The following is a 23270-nucleotide window of genomic DNA, read 5'->3' as shown; positions in this document are numbered from 1 at the left end:
CAAAAGTGCCATTTAGTTTTACAAGAGAGAAAACTGGGGAGTGTTGTCAGCCAGGCTGCAGCTCATCTGCCACTTGCCATCTGTGAGCGTGAGAAGAGCAAATTAGGGCTTTAAAACTATAGTGTCAGGGCCACGGAGAAACAGGTAAAGGCACTTACACCGAGGACTTGAGCTCAGTGTTTGGGACCCACATGGTAGAAGGAAAAAAAGGACTCCTGCAACTTGTCTTCTGACATCCGCGCATGCCGCATGCACACACACATATCACACACACACACAGACACACCACCTGAGTACATGTATGCACACATTTCTGCAAACATACACTCTTGTGGGCATATATCTTGTGTGTGTGTGCATACATACACTGCTTCGTAAATCCACCCCACACATGAATAAATGAAATGTAAAACCAAAACATCCAGCCCTTTTAAAAAAAGTTACATAAATGGCTTAGTCTCCTCGAATATTTATTTTTTTCATTTCTAAAGTGAGGGGGATGAGCATAAAAATATCCATATAACTTGGAGCTACTAGAGGGACATGACGAGTTTAGCACATTCTTTCCAAAGAAGAACAAAGTTGTCCAACTATTTGTGCTTTAGAATTAAATAAAAGACAAATACTAGAATGAATTTATTCTTAGGAATAGTGGAATTCCGTAACGTCTAGTGCTCCTGGTGTGACCTACCTAGAGGTCCAGCTCCATCTGGGACAATGAGTAAAAACCACTTGCCAATCTAAGGCAGAGAACTCGGTAGGGAAACTCACGTAATGTTGGCCTGAAGATGCAGTGCCCCTTGGAGGAATGAGGAAGGAGCCAGAAACGGAACAGGTAGGCCGTGGCAGTAGAGAGCCGTGCAGACACACTCTCCCCACACAGCCTAGCTTATTGTACATCTGCATGTGTCATGAGGCCTGGCAGGAAGGAGTGTAGAATCAAGGTAGAGAGGGATTGACTAAGCGAATTACCCCAGTAATTCTAGCATGGGGGACACAGATCAGAGGGTCACAAATTGGAGACCAACATGATCAAGACGCTGATCCCATATAGAGAATGGGAGACAACCTTGGCCGAGCCTGGAATATCCCATTTCTAGCACACACACAGATGAAAGGCCAGGCTAGAGAGTTTTGAACAAACTTGCCAAGACACTAGAACAGCTGTTGGGACACAGATTGATTTCCCAGGAAGCCAGGCTAAAGGACACAAGGACACCAACCGCACAGACTCTTGAATTGTAGGGAACAGAAATCCCATACGGAACAAGCAAGGTAAAAATAAAAAGACCCAAAAGCCCACATCTATTATCGATGCCGCATTTCCTGAAATACTTAGTTTTAAACAATTTGAAATGTGTAGGGAGTGTAAAGAATGTGAGTCAGACTGAGGGAAAAGACACTTAGGAGAAACGGATGGTAAGTGGCTCCAAATAGACCTTGCCAAGACCTGGAAAGGGCCATTGTGAGCAGTGGATACAGCAGAGCAATGTAAATCAATAAGGAAAGGAAATGTTCAATAATTAGAGGGGAATATTGGCACATTGACCCAACCGGTGGGAATTCTCAATAATGAAAGACAGGTTATGAAATCACACTGTTTCTGATGCTATTATAAGTAGAAATTGTTTAATTTTTATCTTTAGAACACTAATACTGAAATATGTGGTTATTAGCCTTTATGTTTTCTCTTTGACTTATTTTATTTAACATCATGGCATCTGTGGTTAAATAACTTTTTAAAAATCTGTTTTATTTATGTGTCTCTCTGTGTGTACCATGTGAACCGTGTGTGTGCAGGCGCCTGTGGAGGTCAGGAAGGGTCTTGGGGCCCCTGGCGCTGGGAACTGGCCATGTGTGGGAACAGCCCGGGCTGACCTGTCCATCTCTCCAGCCCCGGCGAGTTTATTCCCTTCTACAACAGAGAGTTGGCCTGGCCAGAGGCTCCAGTGGAGCCGTGTGTAGAAGTGGTGATATACATCCTGTCCTACCCTGTCCCTGCTGTCTGGGAAACCCTGTAGTTAGGCGCTGCATGATGGGTGAAATGAGGTTGAAAAAGCAACCGTTTTAATCAAGAATTTGCCATATTTTGGTAAGCGTCTTTTCTTGCATATATTCTTTTTAAAACTTTGACCTGTCGGTCTGTTATGATATATGAATTTTCCCCCACACACTGGCCCATCCTTACTATCTTAGAATAAATCTCGTTTGTCCATGAGCTTTATGATCTTTTTACTTTGTTGCTGGACTTAATTTTTTTTAAATCCATTTTTATTTGTGTCGATGTTTTGTTTGCCTGCATGTCTGTATCACGTGCGTGTCTGTATCACATGCATGTCTGTGTCATATGCGTGTCTGTATCGTTTGTGTCTATAACACGTGTGTGTCTGTATCACATGCATGTCTGTGTCACATGCATGTCTGTGTCACATGCATGTCTGTGTCACATGCATGTCTGTGTCACATACATGTCTGTATCATGTGTGTTTGTATCACATGCATGTCTATCATGTGCATGTCTGTATCATATGCATGTCTGTGTCACATACATGTCTGTATCACATGCATATCTGTGTCACGTGCATGTCTGTATCATGTGTGTGTCTGTATCACATGCATGTCTATAACACATGTGTGTCTGTGTCACATGCATGTCTGTGTCACATGCATGTCTGTGTCATATGCATGTCTGTATCACATTTGTGTCTGTCACATGCATGTCTGTATCACATTTGTGTCTGTATCACATGCGTGTCTATCACGTGTGTCTGTATCACGTGCATGTCTGTATCACGTGTGTGTCTGTGTCATGCATGTCTGTGTCATGTGCATGTCTGTATCACGTGTGTGTCTATGTTACATGCATGTTTGAAGTGCACAGAGTTCCCGGGCTGGAGTCATAGAAAGGTGGTTGTGAACTCCCAAGTAGGTGTTGGGAGTTCAACCTGGCTGCACCAGAAGATCACCGCAACCATTGCACCCTTTTCCAGTCCCATAGTTGACTAATTTTTGAAAAGAATTTTTTTACACCTACATTCATGATGGACTTTAGTCCATACATTTTCCCAGAAAGATATTATGTTTGGTTTGTCTTTGATATCATAATTCTGGCTGTATAGAACGAGTGAGGAAGTATTTAGTTATTGTATTCCTAGGAGAATTTAAGATGGATGTTTTAAATTCACTTTCAGCCTGGTCTCCCTGAAGTCAGTCCTTGCGGTAATCAAAGGTCATGTGTCCTGTGTCATCAGTAGGTAGCAGGTGTGACAGACCCTGCAAGGAGCAGAAGGCTCTGGGTGTTAGATTTTATTTCTGGCCTTTTTGAAGGCCGTTTTTATGACAGTTTGGAGTTCCTCCCATGAACTACAAGCTAGTAGTCCCAGTGAGGGAGACAGGGCATGCGCTGCCTCCCGTGAAGCCCTCTGCTCTCGCCTGCTGATGTGTGTTTCCTTCAGCTGTGGTCCAGTCCAGTCCCAGGGTTCCCTTCTGTTTCTGTAAGTTCTACTCTTTTTAATAGCCTCCGACAGGCGTCTCTGGGTTCCTTAACTTTTGTTCTGTTTCCTTTTTTTTCAGTGTTGAGTCTTGAACTCTGGGCTTCCCATGTACTAGGTGTGTTTCGCCACTGAGGCCCCCCCCCCCCCAGCTGTCTGTTAGCTCTTTGCCCATGGTTTCCTCTAGCTCTTTGAGTATACTTGTTGTTGATCTGTTGTGTTTGTCTTAGGCTTCTTTGTGGGTAGTTTCCAATGACTCTCGTTGATGGGCCTTCTTGTTCTGTGTCTCACTTACATACACATTAATTTATCACATACCTTATATTTATTTGATTGTATGTTACATTTAAAGTTGTCAGTGTGAGTATTCCAGTGTGACAGTTTTGAGGATTTGATTTTCTCCCCTTATATTATCGATGCTTGTGCTTGCCAATTGTTTCATGCTGGTGTAGTCCTTGAAGTCTCTGCTTAGGTTATTAATTCAGTAGTTGTTTGACAGAGATGCCTTCCTGCTGAAACTTGGCTGCCCTTTTTTATTGGTTAAGATGAACCACTTACTAATTTATAAAATTTTAATAGAATCAATGTTCATGGTCATGTCAATTTTTTGGAGGGAATGGACTTTTGGATTGAACTTTTCCATCATTTTTCTGTTAACAATCTTGTGTGTCTGAATAACCATTCATCAAGGAAGATATCCCAGGGATACCGCAAATACTGTGATTGAAGGAAGTGAGAACCAGTACAGGAAACACGGGAGACAGCTGAGTAGCTGAGAAGGAATGCGTAGCGTGTGTGCTATGAAGTGGGGTCCATGAACATAGCCTGGGGTAAGGCAGATCTGCTGCCAGGTTTTATAAAAGTTTATTGGCACAATGCCTTGCAAAATGTGTGTGCAGGGCTGTGAGCCAGTGAAGCTTGCTTTTGTGGAGTGGAAGGTAGGGATTCTGCCAGCGACATAGATCTGTGTGATTTGTGTGACCGAGATAGTTAGTGTTCGTGATGAATGTTGTTGTAAACAGTGACTCCACAGGACTCCCCTCTGCTGCTTTTGCTAGAAATTTTGGAGTTTTAGGCTTCTGCATAGCTGTCATGCTGCAGCTTTGCCAGAGGCAGCAGCATTGGGGACCGAGCAGTAGGGGTAAGGGAGAAGAGAGAGAGCAGCAGACAGGAAGGGAAGGGAACGCCGTGCAGAGGCCATCTTCTGGGTCCTCTGGCTGGAAAGAGGAGGCCATTTCAGCGTTTGTCTGCTGTGCAGATCTACTCAGGTGCCACGCGTTTCCGTGCAGGAGAATAAAAGGTGTGGACAGGGACCGACAGGACAAGCAGAACACGCCTTCTGGTTTCTGGCCGTTCTTCAGAGTTCCCTTTCCCTCTGCATTCTGCACAGTATTAGTTTTGAGGCAGTTGCTTGGACTGTGCTGGCAATAGGTTTGCTAAGAATCTCTGTGTCTGAGTAAGCATTCATCAAGAAGACACCCCAGGGATACCGCAAATACTGTGATTGAAAGAAGTGAGAACCAGTACATACAGTACAGAAAACACAGGAGACAGCTGAGTTTGTCAGTTGGTTTCTAGCGCAGGCTAGAGCCGAGCTTACTCCATCTTTGTTGGGTCTGAGCCTCTTTCATTAGATGTTTCTTATGCATACTCTGCTTCCCATTGCACCCTTTGTGGAGCACACACTACACACCGCCTGTGACAGCCACAGCAGTGATTTCCCCCAGCTCAAGGTTTAGACGGAATAGTGTAGCTCGGACACTATAGCTCTTGGTTGCACAGAGGTTAGTTACTAAGACAGCGGTGGCAGAAGCGGTTTATGTACCCATGCTTTCTCGTTCTCACAATCACCCAACTGACAAATGTTGTGTTATTCCCATCTTAAGATTGAGGGACAGGGTTAGGCAATCAGCACAAGGCTGCATCCATAATAAATGGTAAAGCGTGACTTGAGCCTAAAGGTTGAGGGACGTGTGTTAAAAGTCTGTTCTACATAGCAGTCAAAGTAGAGAATAGTAAAACCAACCCTTTAGATATCATTCACCTGGCATTCAACAATATTATGCTTTTCTTTCTTTAACTTTTCAACATTTAAAAACTTTTCAATGAATCTAAAAGCATATTTTAGATAGAATTTCTTATTAACACCAGAATAAAAAGACAATAAAAATATCACTATAATCATAATATAAAAAAGTAAAAACTAAGTTTCTTTGTAGCATCTGGTGTCATTTTTACCAGTTGTCTCAGAAGCGTTTCTCATAATTGGTTCGCTCGGTATCTTGGTGTATCTACATGCCCTTATTTGTTGATCTCCGGAGATGTGCCTGGATTCTAACCCTGGCTCCAGCAGCCCTTTATAACTGTAGGTTCTTTTAAAGTCGGTTTGTACTTTGAAGTAGTCTTATTTTTATTGCAGTTTTTAAGATACAGTGTGTGTTATATGGAATGATTTCTGATTCATAGAAAAAGTGCAGAGAAAGTACACTCTGCACCCATTTGTTGCCCTTAACTTCATTGATTTACATCCCTGAAGTACATTTGCCAAAATTGTGGCACCAGCATGGGTATGTTACTAGTACTTGGAAATCAATCTTTATTTTGATTGATAAGTTGCTTTGCTAATGTTCTCTCCTGATTTCTGCCCAGTATCCAGTTCAGGGTTTGCACTAGAGTTGTTTCTGCTTGATCTTTTCTGGACTGTAATGGTCTCATTCTTTCCTTGGTTTTTCTTGACCTTGAACTTTTGTGGTCCCATGCAAGCAGGTGTTTTGTGAGATGTTCAGCATTAGAGGTTTCTCTCTCAGCATTAGACAGGAGGTACCATGAGATACAGGACATTTCTTATGGCTTCTGTTTTTTAACTCATGTCTAAAAGCTTCTTGCTCCCAAGGTCAGACAAAAGCTATTACATCTCTTTACTCCTGTTATAAGCTTAGGTTTTTTTTTTCCATTTGTTGTTGGTTTGTACTTACAATATGTTTTATGACAAGGAAGCAGAAAGGTACACACATTAGTATCGCTCTGTTTCCTTTCCTTCCTCTCCCTACCAAAAGGATAGTGCCATTTCCTGTCGCACACATCAACTGAGTGTGCATATAAGTTCCAGTCATGTCACTTGCTCTGTAGGATGGTGTCTGACTGACTTCCTGGTGCTGTTCACTTGTGTTCAATCTTGGCCTTCAGCTTCTAAGTTTGTCATGTTGGTGTGCCTTGGAAAACATTTAGCACATGCACGGTTTCTTTTGTGATTCACAGATATTTTCCAATTTATCCCTGGATGAACGTTGCCTTTCTGCATCATTGGTCTGCAAGTACTGGCGTGACCTTTGTTTGGATTTCCAGTTCTGGAAGCAGCTGGATCTTAGCAGTCGTCAGCAGGTATGGAGTTGAATTCTGTTAAACCCTTGTTTGCCCTACTTAGTTGAAGAAATGCTTTATTCTCTTTTTAAATGGCTGTAATCCACAATGATATGCTTTCTTTTCTCCTTCCTACCTTCCTTCTATTTTTTTTTTTTTTTTTTTTAAACAGCCCTGGCTGTCCTGGAACTTGCTCTGTAGGCCAGGTTGGTCTCAAAATCACAGAGTGCTGGGATTAAAGGTCACTGCCTGGCTGAATGCTTTCTTTTTAAAAAAAAATTTGTAAAAACTTTAAACTCTCTCTCTTAACTCTCTCTGTCTCACACACATATCTCATACACACACACACACACACACACACACACACACACGGTGCATATATAAGTTCAAGTGACAGCTACATTCCACAGTGGAATTAGCTTCTAATGTAGACTGTTAGTGTGATTCTTTACTTCTCTCTTAGTCCTTTTTGTGTCTCCCTTTATCATCACTGTTTCAGAGCCACGAACCTTTTCATTTAGGGAGCCCTCATCCTCTCAGTGGAGAATGTTGGTACCCAGGCGTGTGCCCCTGTGGTGTGTGCTGTTCCTTAGGTTTTAAACATAAGAATCCATCCACCTCACCTCCACTTCAGTAGGAGATGCTGTTAATCCCGTTTGATGGATAAAGAAATGAAGGAAAACGGGCTAAAATAACTTAAAAAATACAAAACAAAGCAAAGAACTTTTCTTTTGTCAGCTTTTCAATTTTGCAGTTGTTCAGCTGCTCAGTCTCCTTACGTGGTGGTGTAAATCAGGAAAAGAGAAGGAATTCCGAGTGCTGATTGCAGACAGGTTATTAGAGTTCTTGGGCTCACCCTTTAAGAGGTAGTTGATATTTGGCTTTAGAAATATATGAAAACATCCAATACAGATATGATCTGATTGGAATCCTAAACTGAATGATACTTCCCACAGTGCGAAGTATTTGATAACAGAAGTTCTTTAAAAAAGGGAGCAGATTTGTGACATTTGCCGATTATTAGGGTATCACTAACCCTGCCATGCCTTTCTTCAGGCTACGCCCGTCAATCTGTACACAGAGTACAGATGTACTCAGAGTAGGATGTGCACAGAGTAGGTAGGCTTTTGGGAGTCTGTCCACGCAAGTGCTGATACTGCACTGGTGGTTTGCTTATGAACCACACTTTTAAAAACAGATTCAGCAAGTTCCAGAGCCCTTGCTCCTATGCCTTTCTGTCTTGCCTCCTCATTGATCGAGGCTGAAGCAGCCACAGAGCTAGTTGTTTACTTGCTTGGGTGCCCAGTACAGTAGGAAGGTGCAAGTGAAGGCCAGGCAATTGGGAGGTGACTGGGCTCCCCTCACTGGGCTCTTCCCTCCAGGCTCCAGTCAGCAGACACACCAGACACACCAGACACCAGACACCGAGGCGGCTCTGGTCTCAGCAGACGCTCACTCCAGAACACTCTCGCAGTCGGCCTTCTCTTTCCCGAAAGAACTTGAATAACATTGACTCTGATTTCTCTTTAAATGTGGTGATTGACTGGGGACATGCATGGCTGGCATTTTATTATTATTTTAAATTCAGGTGGCCATGTGAGTTTCTTTGTTAGATGAGTTGTTTACTTGTATTTTGTATTGACTCTTATGAGTGAAGTTTTTTCCAAAGACATTGCTACAGCGTTTGATGTTTTACTACACAGTAAAGCATTTTCTCAGCTCTGTGAGGTGGTATTCTGGTAGCAGTAAAACTTGTAGTTTACATACCATGCTATCATCTGATGTCAATTATAACCATTCAGTTCATGGGGCTGGGAATGCAGCGCAGTTACAGCCTGCTTGCCTTGTAAGTGCAAGGCCCTATGGTCAGTTCTTAGTACCCCCCCCCCCAATACATACCAAACTAAACCAGAATCCAGTTTGTGTATCAGGCTGATTTATATTAATAATTGCTTAGTTATAAAACATTTTACATCTCAGTATAGATTTGTTTGCAGTTTTTAGTGAGCTTGAAGCTTTGTTTAAAGTGAGCCCCCCATGTGATTGATTTTTTTTTTTTTTTTAAGGTCTTAATGACAAGTAACTTGCATATTCTCGTGTTCTGATAGCCCTTCTAGTACCAAATCCATGGCGCTTACTGCACGCTAACAGCCAGGTTCTGTAGAAACTGTGCCTGGCATTAGTGCAGACCCCTTAGGTTAAGGTCCTGTAGCCTAGCCTTTCCTCATATGCCACTTGCGGATCCATGGAGCAGCGAAGAAAAAGCAAAAAAGCATGGCCGCCACAGCGGTGAATAGCTTCAACTATCCAGTGAGCGCGGGGGAAGGTTCTACTTATATCTGATTTACAATTAAGGATACAATCAGAAACATCCACCTGGAGAAGTTACAGGTCAAGATAGGGATCTTCCAGCCCTTAGCACTTCAGTGTTTATTTAGTTCTGGCTGGAGTTCTTATCACCTAATCTCAAGCAAACTTTGCTTGAGGTCAGAGAGGGGTGACAGATCTACTTTGAACCCGGGACTATATCTCTAGCACTACCTGTCTAGTCTTTGTAGTAACACCCTTCACCCTGGAGCTGTCAAGGAGCCTACTCTCATTCACCTCTTTACGATACTCAGGAAGGGTCACAGGGACTGGTCACGAATAATAGCATCACCACAGTTCTTGTTACACTTTAGAATAAAGTTTTTCTTTTAATTGTGTTTTTCATACTGCTGGAATACAATTATTACTTTCTGGTACAAATAATACAAAGTAGTCTTCCATTTTCAGCAAAGTTTAATTTATTACATCTTTTTCTCTCGTAGGTCACTGATGAACTATTGGAAAAAATTGCATCTAGAAGTCAGAATATAATTGAACTCAACATTTCTGACTGTCGCAGTATGTCTGACACCGGCGTGTGTGTGTTAGCGTTTAAGTGTCCTGGACTACTTAGGTACACAGCCTACAGGTGCAAACAGCTCTCTGACACCTCCATTACTGCGGTGGCCTCTCACTGTCCTTTACTACAGAAAGTACACGTAGGCAACCAGGACAAACTTACTGATGAAGGACTCAAGCAGGTAAATACATGGCATTTATTGAGTGATCTCACACACTAATTTAAAAACGTGTGCAGCAACAGTCAGTTTGAAATGTCGCATTACAGATGATGACTGGAGACCGGAGTGAGCCATCTTCTCCATGTAGTGACTGATGCCCATTTGCTTGAGCAGGTAACACCTGCTCAACGTGTGTGGACACGTTAATGTTGCTTAAGCCTTGTGCCTGATCCTGACCAGCCAGTGTTCAGTTTGGGTCAGAATAAGTTTTCTAAAAGTTAACTTGTAATTTCCCTTTCATGCTATCAGATGGCATATTTTAAACATAATTTAAAATACCAGTGTTTAAGGCAGCCTCTCCACTATTGCTTAGATTCTTAGTTGGGGTCATCCTTGTGGATCCCTGGGCATTTCCCTAATGTCAGGTTTCTAGTTGAAGCCCACAATGGCTCCCTCTATCACGGTGTCTCTTTTCTTGCTCTCCTCCTCTGTTCGGCCTTCCTGATCCCTCATGTTGTCCTTCCCCTTCTCTGGGGAAACCCACAGAAACAGCTGACCCACAAAAGTGGGAGCCCACGGACTCCAGACTGACAGCTGGGGAACCTGCATAAGACCGAGCTAGGCGCCCTGAACGTGGGGGACTTGGGCAGTCTGTGGGGGGGGGGATAAATGAAACCATTATTTATCCCTAGTGCATGAATGGGCTTTGGGAGCCCATTCCCTGTGGAGGGATACTCTCTCAGCCTAGATACACAGAGGAGGGCCTTGGTCCTGACCCAAATGATGTGACAGATTTTGATGATCCCACATGGGAGACCTCACCCTCCCTGAGGAGTGGGTGGGGGGTGTGATAGGGAGAATGTAAAGGGAATGGGAGGACTGGAGGGAGAGGGAACTGGGATTGGTATGTAAAATAAGATTGTTTTTAATTTAAATAAAAAATTAAAACAAAATACCAGTGTTTTAAGATATAAATGGAAGTTCAAATTAAAGACCATAAAATAAGAAAAATATGGTAATTATCTATATTTGGCTTAGTAACTGGAAATAAATCAGCTCAATAGTACACTTTGTTTACTGAAGTTTCTGTCCCGTTCTCAAAGCCATTCAGTCCCAAATAAACACACAGAGGCTTATGTTAATTATAGATTGTTTGGCTGATGGCTCAGGCTTCTCATTGGCTAGCTCTCTCTTAATTATTCACCCATTTCTATTAATCTATGTATCTCCACTTGGTCTTGACTTACTAGTGATGTTCAAAATTTTAGCTTTCTTGGCAGCTACATGGCATCTCCTTCGAGATTCCCTCTCTGCCTTCCTCTTCCCGGAATTCTCCCAGTCTGGTAGCCCGCCTGTACTTCCTGCCCGGCTACTGGCCAATCACAGCACACAGAAGAACATCCCCCATCATCTCCTCTTTTCTGTCTAAATAAAAAGGAAGGTTTCGACATATCTCTCTTTGTCTTATCTATGTATCAAAACAGTTACCAGGCAAGAACTATAGTTAACAATATTTCATCCACTAACATTGGGCAGAATTTACAGAATATTCTAACATCTATCTTATCTTTGTGAGTCTAAGCTTTTATATGTAACTTATCTTTTATCATAGCTAAGGAAAACCGTAACCACAACTATCTGTCTTAACTCCATCAAAGATCCCAGAAGGTTAATATATAAACTCTAGAATTGACAGACATCTCGCTGTCTGAACAATCATCCAAATTTCCTCTGAAATGTTGGGTCACCCATCTTCAGCCCATAGGCCATAGTATTTGGCAGACATTTTAATGAAGTAGGAAGTTTGAAGACTTGTTCTGTCTTGTATTGGCAAAGTTCATCAGTTGCTTTCTTCTGTAAAGCAGGAACTCTGCAGGACCTTTGTGTCTCTTGGCAAGTCCAGCAGTCACTTTCCTTTGTAACCTGCTTGTCCAGCTTGGACAGTGTGCTTACTGTTGTTTCTGTCATTTCTCACATTTTTTGGAAGTTACTTGCTCACATTTCCTGTTTACTCAGTTAATATTATTTCCTTTTCAGGTCTCTGAGGGAGTTGAAGACTAGATAGTATAGTTACAGTTTTCCTTGTTTACCAGACTCAATAAGAAACTCACTAAAGATATGTTAAATGTAAGAGGTTTGAAAAAAATTAAAAGGTAATTTGATAATAGAAAGCAAATTAGGTACAAGACTTTGTACTCATCAAGAAAGAGTAGATATGAATTTGTCTAATGCTATTGGACATTGTTGATATACCTATTGCATGTATAAATTGCATATAGTTATTGTAGTTTTTCTTATTGGTTATGATCTTTTATTTTAATTTTAGACAAAAAAGGGTGATACTTTGCTTGTACAAATAAAGCCTGTCTGAAGGTCAGAGAATGGAGCTCGCCACTAACTAACCATAACAATTTCTTTTTCTGCTCTCCTTTTTGGATGGCATTGAATATTTCCTGACAGTGGCTTACTCATCCATGAAGGAAAGTTTCTTAAGTTGAAGTATTATATATGAATGCATTGAAAGTTGAGTATGAGGATATCTTTGGGAAGACTTGAATAGAGTCTACTGAGTGTGGCCGTTTACTGTGTTTATCAAGGATGTCACCAACTTACAAGGGAGCCTGTGCCATCACCCAGGCATGCTGTGAAGTAACACTTTTCCCTATTTCAATATTTTCTGATTTGTTTCTACTTTGTACAGGTAAAACATTTTATAGTATTCTTAAACTCAGTTAAACTACTCTTTTCTGGAGAAATGTACACGTTCATGGATGTAGCATGATTTTATTTCTTATAATGGGATTTTTTTTCAGCGTTTTGTATTTCATAGCTAAACATTTTTTTTTTTAAAGTCAATGTACTAACAGATGGGTCATCTGTACATATTTAAGTGTCATATAACAGAATAGGAACACATTGCCAGTTTACTGGGGATATTCTCAGTAATCCTTGGGAAAAACAATGAAGTCATAGTTGTCGTTGAAGTAGAGGGAAATTAGCAAGTTTTTAAGGGACAGAATATGTTGTGCCAATCAAGTATTACAAAATTTTACGACTCTGAACCGATGATGTAAATCTTCTCTTTATGGGAGTCATTTTAAGAGTTTGTTAACTTTGATACTTGTTTTAGATTTTTTTGTTTCTTTTTGAATTGTGAAGAAGATTCATACAATGCAGTACTCAAATTGAAAGAGGAAAGCTGTCTGAGTATTTCCTTCATTTTCTTGATGACACAGAATTCTCATTGTAGTTTAGGTTATCCACCATTTTCTATACTTAACTATTCTGTAGCAAGGTGTAGCAAAAGTTGGGCTGTTACGTTAGATTGCTCTGACTGACAGCGGTGTTGCTGGTATAGTAGAAAGAGAATGGATTTTATGTATACATAAAGGATTACGGTTTTGTGAGCAATGTATATTTGTTTTCTATTCTATTCCATATTACTGTGTTAAATAAATGTTGTCCTTGACCCACCTAGTGAATTAATTTTATAACCTGCTGATATTTGATAAATTGTGTTGTAGAGTATATTTTGGTTTTAACAAACCAATACTTTTTATGATAAGCTATTGATGATTAACAGTTTTCTGTGATGATTATTTTTCCTTGAACTCAGTAACTTAGCAGTTAATCAACTTTGTTGATTCACCCCCCCCCCTTGACAATAAAACTGACAAGTACTTCAGAAATGTACACAAGTATTTTATTGATAATGTCTGTCCTTCATAAGTGCTACAATTTTGAGGGGTTTTAGCAAACACAGAATGTATATGCTTTTTGAGTTACTTTTAAAAAACAGTTATTTAAAGCATTTCAATTTAAAGCTCAAACAGATCAAGATTATGATATTTAAATATTGAATTCTTCTTGATAATGCTTTTCAGACTATAGTGATGTACTTAAAAGTTAAACTGTTTAAGAAAAGGTTTTTTTTCTTTGATTCAGTGTGTGTGTGTATGTGTGTGTGTGAGTGTGTGTGTAAGTGTGAGTGTGTGTGAGTTGTGTGTGTGAGTATGTGTGTGTGAGTATGTGTATGTGTGAGTGTGTGTGTGTGTATGTGTGTGTGTGAGTGTGTGTGTGTGTGTGGGTGCCACAGTGTACATGTGGAGTCTACAGGACACCTTGGGGTAGTTAGTTCTCTCCTTCTACCAGGATTCAAACTCAGGTAGTCAGGTTTAGTGGCTGGTGCTCGTATCCACTGGGCCTTCTTGCTGCCCTTAAATTAATTTGTGCATGTGTGCACTTGCCTTGGTACACAGGTGGAGGTAGGAGGACTTGTGGGAGTCACCTCCCTCCTGCTTTCTCTCATGTGTGTCCCAGAGATTGACCTTGGGCCACCAGGCTTGGCTGCAAGCGCCTTTACCTGCCTAGTTATCTTGCCAACACAAGTTGGGCTATTTTACCCAAACATTATCTTAAAATACCATCTTTTGAATATTGATATTAGTATCTCCATAGAAGTCATGCCATATAATCTTATCAATCGAAAAATTTTACCAATATGTTGTATCTGTCTTATACATGATTATAAGACTATAATCATGAATCTGGGGGAAAGGCATTTGTCTTCAAGTAAGTGATTGTTAATAGTAAACTCATTAAAATAAGTTTTAAGAAATTATATCTGTTGTTTCTATTTTATGGAGAGTTACAACACTCAGTTTTTAGTCATGGAACTCAGATATTTCTGAAAATAAGCCACTAATTTTTTTCCAAATTAAAATAGTACTTCAAATTAAATCATCAGTAAGTTTCTACCTGGCTGTGCTATGAGTTTTTTAGTTTTCAAAAAATTAGATTCAGCCTAGTGATAGAATATTTGCTTAGACTACACAAGGCCCTGATTTCAGCATCCAGCACTTCACAAACAAACAAACAAACAAACAAACAAACAAACCAGAGACAGTAAGCCCCATTGTGTGTGCAAAATATCTGAACAGGGCTCTAAAGCTCTGGAAATGTTTAAAAGCAGCCAGAGATGCCAGATCATCTGGGTCCCCACTGCAAACAAAGAACCAAAGCAGGTATGGGAGATAGATGGTCAAAAAACAACACATTGGAATAGATGCTGTGTTCTAGTCTACAGAGTGAGCGCCAACCCAACCAGATCTGCATCGAAAACAAAACAAAACAATATCCAGGTTGTGTTCCCATCTCTTCCTTGGTTGTCAGCAGTCATAACGATAGCAATTGCATTCCCCAGTGTTGGGCACAGGTCCCTAGTCCTAGAGAGAATAGGGCAGATCTTATTCACAAGTTACTCTGTGTGTGTGTGTGTGTGTGCGTGCGTGCGTGCATGCGTGTGTGTGTGTGTGTGTGCATGTATGTATGAGAGAGAAAGACAGAGACAGAGATAGATTGAGATTGTTTTGCTTTTAAACTTGGTATTTATGGAAACCTCTTTTGAAATCCTTGCTGTTAAAACTAAATCCCAGGGACCAGAGTAGAGTCTTAATTTCCCATGTTACCACATGTGGATGGAAGTTTCCCTCATGGTCCCACAGCCATTTAGTTACAAATAAACACACAGAGGCTCATATTGATTATAAACTGTTTGGCTGATAGCTCAGGCTTCTTAGTGCCTAGCTTTCTCTTAATTATCCACCCATTTCTAGTAATCTGTGTATCTATCTCCACATTGTTACAAGCAGGTGTTCCCACTGGCCTGGTCCTACAGCCGCGCCAGCCCCAAATAACACACAGAGACTCTGTATTAGATATAAAGCTGTTGGCCTGTTACTAGCATTTCTTATCGGCTAGCTCTGTCTTAAATATTAACCCATTTCTATCAATCTAAGTGTTTCTACGTGGTCTTAAGGGAGAGAGGGCCTGTCACTCTGCTTTCTCAGTCCTACATGTTGAATCTCCTCCTCCCTCTCCCCGAAACCTCCTTGTCTCCTAGTCCCGCCTATCTTGCTTTCCTATTGGCCAACAGTGCTTTCTTCATTAACCAGTAAGAGAAACATATTTACAGAATGACATCTCCCATCACCACATGGTCTTGGCTTACTGGAGAATGTCTCAGCGTCCAGTCTTCCCGATAGCTACATGGCATCTTCCTTGGGACTCGCTCTCTCCTTCCTCTTCCCAGACCTCACCTTGTCTGGTAACCCCGCCTATAATTCCTGCCTGGCTACATCCTGTCTGTCCATTGGCTGAAACAGCTTTATTCATCAACCAATGAGAGACACATATTCACGATATAGACAAGGACATCCCCATCAACCATATTATATTATTCTACCTAATTTGTTTGCTTATTTTTATGTCATGTGTGTATGTGTGTGCCTGAGTGTGTATGTGTGTATCACTTGCGTAAAGCAGCTATGGACATGTCCCAGAAGTGGGTTTACAGTTCTTGTGAAAGCTGCTTGCCGTGGATGCTTGTGTCTGGACCTCAGTCCTGTACAGCAGTAGCCACCGATCTTAACCACCGAGCTGTCTTTCTGGCCCCTGTGATACCCAATTTTAATCTAATGACAGGCATGCAATGAATAAAAACTATGCGGTACCCTGAAAGATACTTAAAAAGTGGACAGACTCCAACCTTGAGGAAACCTAAGCGTTGGACTTCTGAGGTCCATATTTAAAATCAGTTTCTTAAAAGAAGTATACCCAAAGAGCTGAAGAAAATCATTCACAAAGAACTAAAGGAAAACAAAACTTGTGTATAAATAATAAGAAAATGATAGATACATATCTTCATGAACAGGTGGAGTTTTCTCATAAGTAGACTGTCTTTTAACAAACTTAAAAATACTGAATTATACTAAATAGTTTCTGGGACTATGATGGAATGAACTAGAAACTAAACAGAAAAGTTGTAAAAACCTCAAATATTTGGAAGTTAAACAATATGCTCATACCCAGTGTCTCAAAGGAGAAAGCAGAAAGGAATTTAGAGCAGCAGGGCAGGATGAGCTGTGCGAAGAGTGAGTTAGAGCTTCCCAGCCTACAATAAACAGCCGTAGACCTCGTCACTAGCTTCTCTGTATCTGAAGGAATTTATGGTAAGAGCAAGTTCACCCTAGGCAAGCAGAAGGAAGAAAATAGCAATTATAAGTCTAGAGAGTACAGGAAAAGGAAGACCAAAGCAGATTCTTTTTAAAGTTGACAGATTCTTTTTAAGTTGAGTGAGGGTTAGGTGGGGGCATGGAGAAGGACTTAAACTACTGCTTCCTAAGTAAGGGTGGACGTTGCTGCTGAGCCACTGACATAAAACAATGCACAAAAAAAAAAAAAAAAAAAAATCAGTAACCTCACGGTCAGATTAGCCTGAAATGGATAAATGCCTAGGAATTAAACTATAAACTGATATAAGAATTACAAAGTTTGCAGACTTACAATAAGCAAGGAGATTGAATTATTGAATTAATGGCCTTGACTGGTAAATTTTTTTTTTTTTTTGGTTGCTGTTGTTTTTCTCAAGACAGGGAGGGTTTCTCTGTGTAGTTCTGTAGACCAGGCTGGCCTCGAACTCAGAGATCCCCATGCCTCTGCCTCCTGAATGCTGGGATTAAAGGCAAGTACTACCACCACCTGGCTTATTGGCTGGCAAATTTTATCATTAAAAGGAGAATTAACACTAACATTTTTTTGAATACTCCAAAGAGCTTGAGGCAGCTTATTCATAACTATGACTAAGCAACCAGTCAGCCGCTCAACACAAGCGACTGAAGATGTCTCTGCTGAGTCTGTAATGGTTCTTAGTGAGGGTTTAGCAGAATTCAGTGGACATGAAAACAATCCTGTTAGGAGCAAGTGTGATCATCCTCAGGAATCTAAGCATGGTTTCACATGGAAAATGCATTAACATGAAAAAAAGGAACTGCCTCTGTTTGCAGGTGACATGCATGCTTTTGTTTTTAGAAAACATAAAAAAAAAAATTAACCAAATTTTTAGTGGAATTCTTGCTGACAGTGAACAACTCCCCGAGAACATAACTCAGATACACTTTACGATAGCATCCAAACTGGTGTCTCCTCTCTATCAAATGTGTTTAATATGTACTGTAAAACTGGATGTGTTAGACTTTCATTTAGTTGAGAAGATTTTCAGTCGATTCTTGAGACTAGGCTTCCTACCTCCCTCTGTCCCTCCCTTCTTTTCTTCCTCCACCCCTCCCTCCATCTTTCCCTCCCTCCCCTCTCCATTCTTTCCTCTCTCCCTCCCTCCCCTTTCTCCCTCCCCCATGTGTTAATTAAAGAAACATTGCTTAATTTGTCAATATTTGGAAAGCTCAGTGATGTTTCTGTTACTAATATTTAGTTTAGTTGTGGTCTCACAACAGTGTATACTTTTTTCCTTAGCTTTGTTAAGTTTGCTTTTATGATCAAGAATTTAGTTTATCTAGCAGAATAATTCTTGTGAAATTTCCAAGAATCTATATTCTCATCTTAATGGATGGGGTGGTTTGTATGAATCCATTTTATACAGTCAATGGATTGTGCAGTTGATTTCGGTTTGGCAGTGCCCTTACTGTTTTGTTTTGGTTTTATCTTGTCTGGTAGATCTGCTAATTGGAGACAGAAGGATATTAATATCCATAAGCACCATAATGGATTCGTTTGTTTTTCCTGTAGCTAGCTTTTGCTTCTCACATTCTCACATTTTATGTCACTGGTTATTATGGGATCTTGCTGTAGTTTCTTCCCTTTGTCATTATTTGTTTCCCATTCTATTCCTGGTTAAACTCTCCCCTCCCCCCTTTTTTCCTGAGATGGGGTTTCTCTGTGTGGCTTTGGAGCCTGTCCTGGAACTCACTCTGTAGACCAGGCTGGCCTGGAACTCACAGAAAGCCTCCTGCCCCTGCCTCCTGAGTGCTGGGATTAAAGGCATGCACCACTAATGCCCGGCTTCTGGTTAGCTTCTTAAACCGAAGTTTGTACTGTCTGAAGTTATTGTAGCCATTCCAAGGATTTTTGTGTTTTTCTTCTACTTCTGAATCATTGCTTTGAAGACTTTCTTTTTGTCTCAACTTGAAATTCTCAACATACAGTTTTGTCTCCTCAAGTTCTTTTAAAATCAATTGAAAATCTAATATACTGATAGTTTTGTGAATGTACTGTGCACATCCTAATATTTATATTTAAGTATATTTAAAGTCACGTTCTTTGCTTTAAAGTTTGCATAGTATGCCTTTCTTAGTTATTTGCTTTCCATCTGTATATTCCTTTATTTACAATGGGTTCTTGTAACTTGTAGCTGGATGTTTGTAGTTTGGTCTGTTCTGACTGTTTATGTCTTTTTCTTTAAGATTTATTTGGTTATTATGGATACAGTGTTCTGCCTGCATGTATGCCTTCGTGCCAGCAGAGGGCACCAGATTTCATTTTATGTAGTTGCTGGGAACTGAACTCAGGACCCCTTGAAGAACCACCAGTGAGTGCTCCTATTGTCCGAGCCATCTCCAGCCCTGCCTGTGCCTTTTAATTGGTGCTTTTTTTTTGTCACCCAGCTTTAAACATTTCCCCTGCTCTCTTGCACAGTTTATGAGCGGTCAGATATATTATCATCACTTTGTGGGTGGAGGGCGGGGTCTTTATCACTTGGCTTCCCTACAGGGTTCTTATTTCATCTTGATTTCTGTAGATTGATTATCTCGTGGGGTATATTTGAGCTTCTTAGGTTGGCGTGTGGTGTCTGACGGTAATCGGTGGAGGCTCAGGCTGCAGCGCTGGGAGCTGCAGCTCTGTTCTATCCCTCCTGGTGTCCTGCGCTGCTTTCTCCCGTACCTTCCTCGTGTTCCTGGGCGTTGCAGTAACACCTCTTCCGTCTTTCCTGTTTGCTCTCAGTGGTGGAAGTTACCATTCTCATACAACCAAGCACACTCATTCCACTGAGCTCTGTCCAGTCTGCTAGAGCCTGCCAAAATGTTTCACCTTTCTGCCAAAATGTACTTTTATATCTAACTGTGATTACCTTTTAGAATTTCTACCTCTCGTGTTCATCTGTTGTTTCGTGTTGCTTATATTTTCCAGTAAAAGCCCTCAATATATTAGACATGATTTAAAAGCATCCTGGTTTAATCCTTCAGCATTCCAGCTGTCAGACTCTAGTTCTAATGGTTTTTAATTCTGTTTTACTTTCTATGTATTCATCTGTACCTTTTAGTGTACTTTGTGGATATTGTATTTTCACAAATGGTACTTCTGTAAATGAGCCTTCAGCGTGTGGGAAGGGTTGTGTTTGGTGGGGGAGTCGTCTGCAGTCCTGTGATGAGGGCTTTTAACCCTTTGGTGAGTGTGCATCTGCAGGGTTAAAATACCCTGACACTCAATTTTTTTCTTCTACCTTGGGTAGGATAAGATGGGCACAGGGCACAGGGCACAGGGTTAGGTGTGTCCCAAGGAAAGGGACTTCCCGGGGTGGGGTTAGGCTAGGACAACTCCCAGCATGCGGGCTTTGGTAAATGGTCCCTTCTGAGGACTTGCCATGTCAGGGACAGAATGTAGCCAGGCATGTGGTACACAGCTCTAATGCCAGCACCTGCAAATCTGTGACATCTCTAGGCCAGGCAGGGTTGCATGGTGGGCCCTGTCTTAACAAGATGAAATGAAACTGACAACCCAGAATTTTCTGGTATACTCAGAATACTTTGTTTCACGGTCAGAGCCACAGAGTGATTTTTCTGATTCATCTGTGAAGGCTGGAACTTGTGCCGGTGAAGCTTGCACACCTGCGGTGCATTTCTTACAGCTGCACCTTCCAGTAGTCCCAGTCTCAGAGGGGCGGTCCTGAGCCTTTAGTGTCTCTTTCCACTCAGGTCTTCCTATTTCCTGCTGCTTCTGCCAGGAGGTGTCTGTTCCGTTCTAGTAACGTGGCCCTCCATGGCAGTTTGCCTGCGTCCTTGTTTCTCTGATGGCTGGAAGGGTGTGGGCTCTTGAGTTTGCTTGCATTTCTATGCTCTCAGGACACAGGAGGCTACAAAGCAGAAACTGCTTCATTAATAGACACAGTGCTCCTGGGCAATCTGCTTTCTCTCATATGCTCAGTTCCCTGCTCATTATAGCAGATCTGTGGGCAGCTCGGTGTTTCTTTCCCAGGCCTTTCTACTGGGTAGTCTAGATGAAGCCTCCTGTAGGGGTTATGCTGGCTAGCTTTCTGTCACCTTGACACAAGCCGTAGTCTTCTGAGAGGAGAGATGGCCCCCAGATGACAGGGCCGTACACAGATAATTAATGGCCAGGGCAGGAAGGGTCTAGCCTTTTGTTGATGGGATCCCCTCTGGGCTGGTGGTCCTGTGTTCTGTAAGAAAACAGGCTGAGCAAGCCATGAGGAAGAAGCCATGTCTGGTCTCTGCATCAACTCTTTCCTCAATATTCCTGCCCTGTTTGAATTCCTGCCCTGATTTCCTCTGATGACGGCCAATAATGTGGACGTATAAACCAAAGAAACCCTTTCCTCCCCAAGTTGTCTTGGTCATGGTGTTTCTTTACAGCAAGCACAATGACTAAGACAGGGATATGTCTTATTTTAAGGTACCATCTTTTTTTGTGTCCCTGGTTGGCAGGGTACTGATTTAGATCTCTCTGTTTGGTAGGGGCAGAGTTCTGGTATTTTTAGTATGGTCTTCATTAATAGAGAACCCCATGTTTAGAAGGTTTACATGCCATTTCTGTGGTGTGAGACTTGGGAAAACTTACAGAGAAAGGTACAAGGTTTGGTCGATGCCCTTTGACTGTTTTACCATGGGCCATTGATGGACCTTTACAACATTGAGAGATTTGAAGGACATCAACTAAATTTACTGATCTGACACTGCCTGAAGAGTCAGTTAGACGGCTGTTTCCTTCTGCAGAATTCAGCCCTTCTCTGGCCCTTATCCTTTCTTTCATTCTGTGATAGAATTTCTTATGTGCTTTTGTTAAATGAGTATTGTTTATTCCAGGTTTTTGCAATAACAATAATATCTCAAATTATGTTCAAATTATTATGCCCGGAAGCAACAGTTTAGCTGCTGTACTGTAGTGGTATTATAGTTACCATGCGTCTTGCTTATAGTGTGAAAGGAAGACCAAAGCTTATGCAGACGATGGTATGAAAATGAACTCTTGTTCTTGTTTTCTATTCTCTTGGTAGTCTTCGATTCTTTGCACTGATGTAGTTTTGAAAAGTGGAGTTACCTAAGATATAGAATTATATACAGCAGGGCTGGAGAGATGGCTCAGAGGTTAAGAACACTGGCTGCTCTTCCATAGGTCTTGAGTTCAATTCTCAGCAACCACATGGTGACTCACAACCATCTATAATGAGATCTGGTGTCCTTTTCTGGCAGGCAGGCAGTACATTGTATACACAATAAATAAATCTTTGAAAAAAAAAGAATTATATAGAGCAGAAATCATGGCTTCTTGAGTTTGTCCATTTTTAAAGAAGCCTAGGCTAGGGCCGTGGTTGAGTAGTAGGTAGAGGGCTTGTGTAGCACACATGTTAGGGACCTGATTGAGTGGAGGGTGGAGTGTTTGTGTAGTACATACATAGCCCCTGGGTTAAATCTTCAGCACTGAGAAGGAAAGTCTTAAAGAGAGCTTTGTATGTACGACTTTGATCGGTATTTTCATCCCTTCAAAAACACTGAAGTAAGGACAAGGACTGAAATGACAGATCTCTACACACTCAGAAGAGCATTCGACAGTCACTTGATAGTCTAGCTTGCTTTCATGATGAAAGTCTTGGAGACTGTAGGAATAGTAGGGAAATACTGTAAGACAATAAAGGCTGTCTGTGTCCAGCAAATAGCCAACACTATACTAATGAGGAAAACGATTTTCTCTGAGATTTTTCATGAGAAGGGTTTCCACTCTTGCACTCTTCTGGACAGTATTGATGTGTTAACCAGAGCAGTAAGACATAAACACAAGAAGAATAGAAATAGGGAAAGAAGTCAAATTATCTTTATCCATAGATAGCATGATTCTCTACCTAAAGGACACTATAGACTACCAGAAAACTCTTAGATCCAGTAAACATTTTCAGTAAAGTTGCTGGATACAAAATCTACATACAAAAGTTAGTGACCTTCTTATAGATTGATAACAAACACTTCAAGAAAGAAATTTAGGAAAATATTCTTTAAAAGTATCCAGGAGTAAAATTAATAAGGAGTGAAGACTCCCACAGTGAAGACTTAAAGACACTGAAAAAGAAACCAAAGGACACACAGACAAGGCAAGATCTCCCACGCTTCTTGATTGGCAATATCAGTTATGAAGATGGTTGTAGTATCAAAATTAATATGCACCTTTAATAAATAACTATCAAAATTTTAATGACATTCTTTACTGAACTAGGAAACACAATCTCAAAGCTCATATCAAACATATAAAACCAATAATAGCCAGAGAAGTCCTAAGGAGAAAGAACACAGCA

At 41.1% G+C, this 23270-nt stretch overlaps 1 protein-coding gene across 1 annotated transcript in view; it reads left to right on the top strand.

Moving 5' to 3' along the window:
• Nucleotides 1-23270, top strand: part of Fbxl17 (F-box and leucine rich repeat protein 17) — a 364268-nt gene that overhangs the window by 5192 nt on the left and 335806 nt on the right. Inside the window, exons 2-3 of the mRNA XM_051190877.1 lie at nucleotides 6750-6872; nucleotides 9662-9919. Of these exons, the coding sequence (XP_051046834.1) occupies nucleotides 6750-6872; nucleotides 9662-9919 (381 nt within the window). The remainder of the gene's footprint in view (nucleotides 1-6749; nucleotides 6873-9661; nucleotides 9920-23270) is intronic.

The sequence above is a fragment of the Phodopus roborovskii genome, unplaced genomic scaffold (genome assembly GCF_943737965.1).
Source record: "Phodopus roborovskii unplaced genomic scaffold, PHOROB, whole genome shotgun sequence".
In the NCBI taxonomy this organism is placed as follows: domain Eukaryota; kingdom Metazoa; phylum Chordata; class Mammalia; order Rodentia; family Cricetidae; genus Phodopus; species Phodopus roborovskii.
Note: the sequence above shows the minus strand (reverse complement) of the source record. Positions and strands in the feature narration are given on the sequence as shown.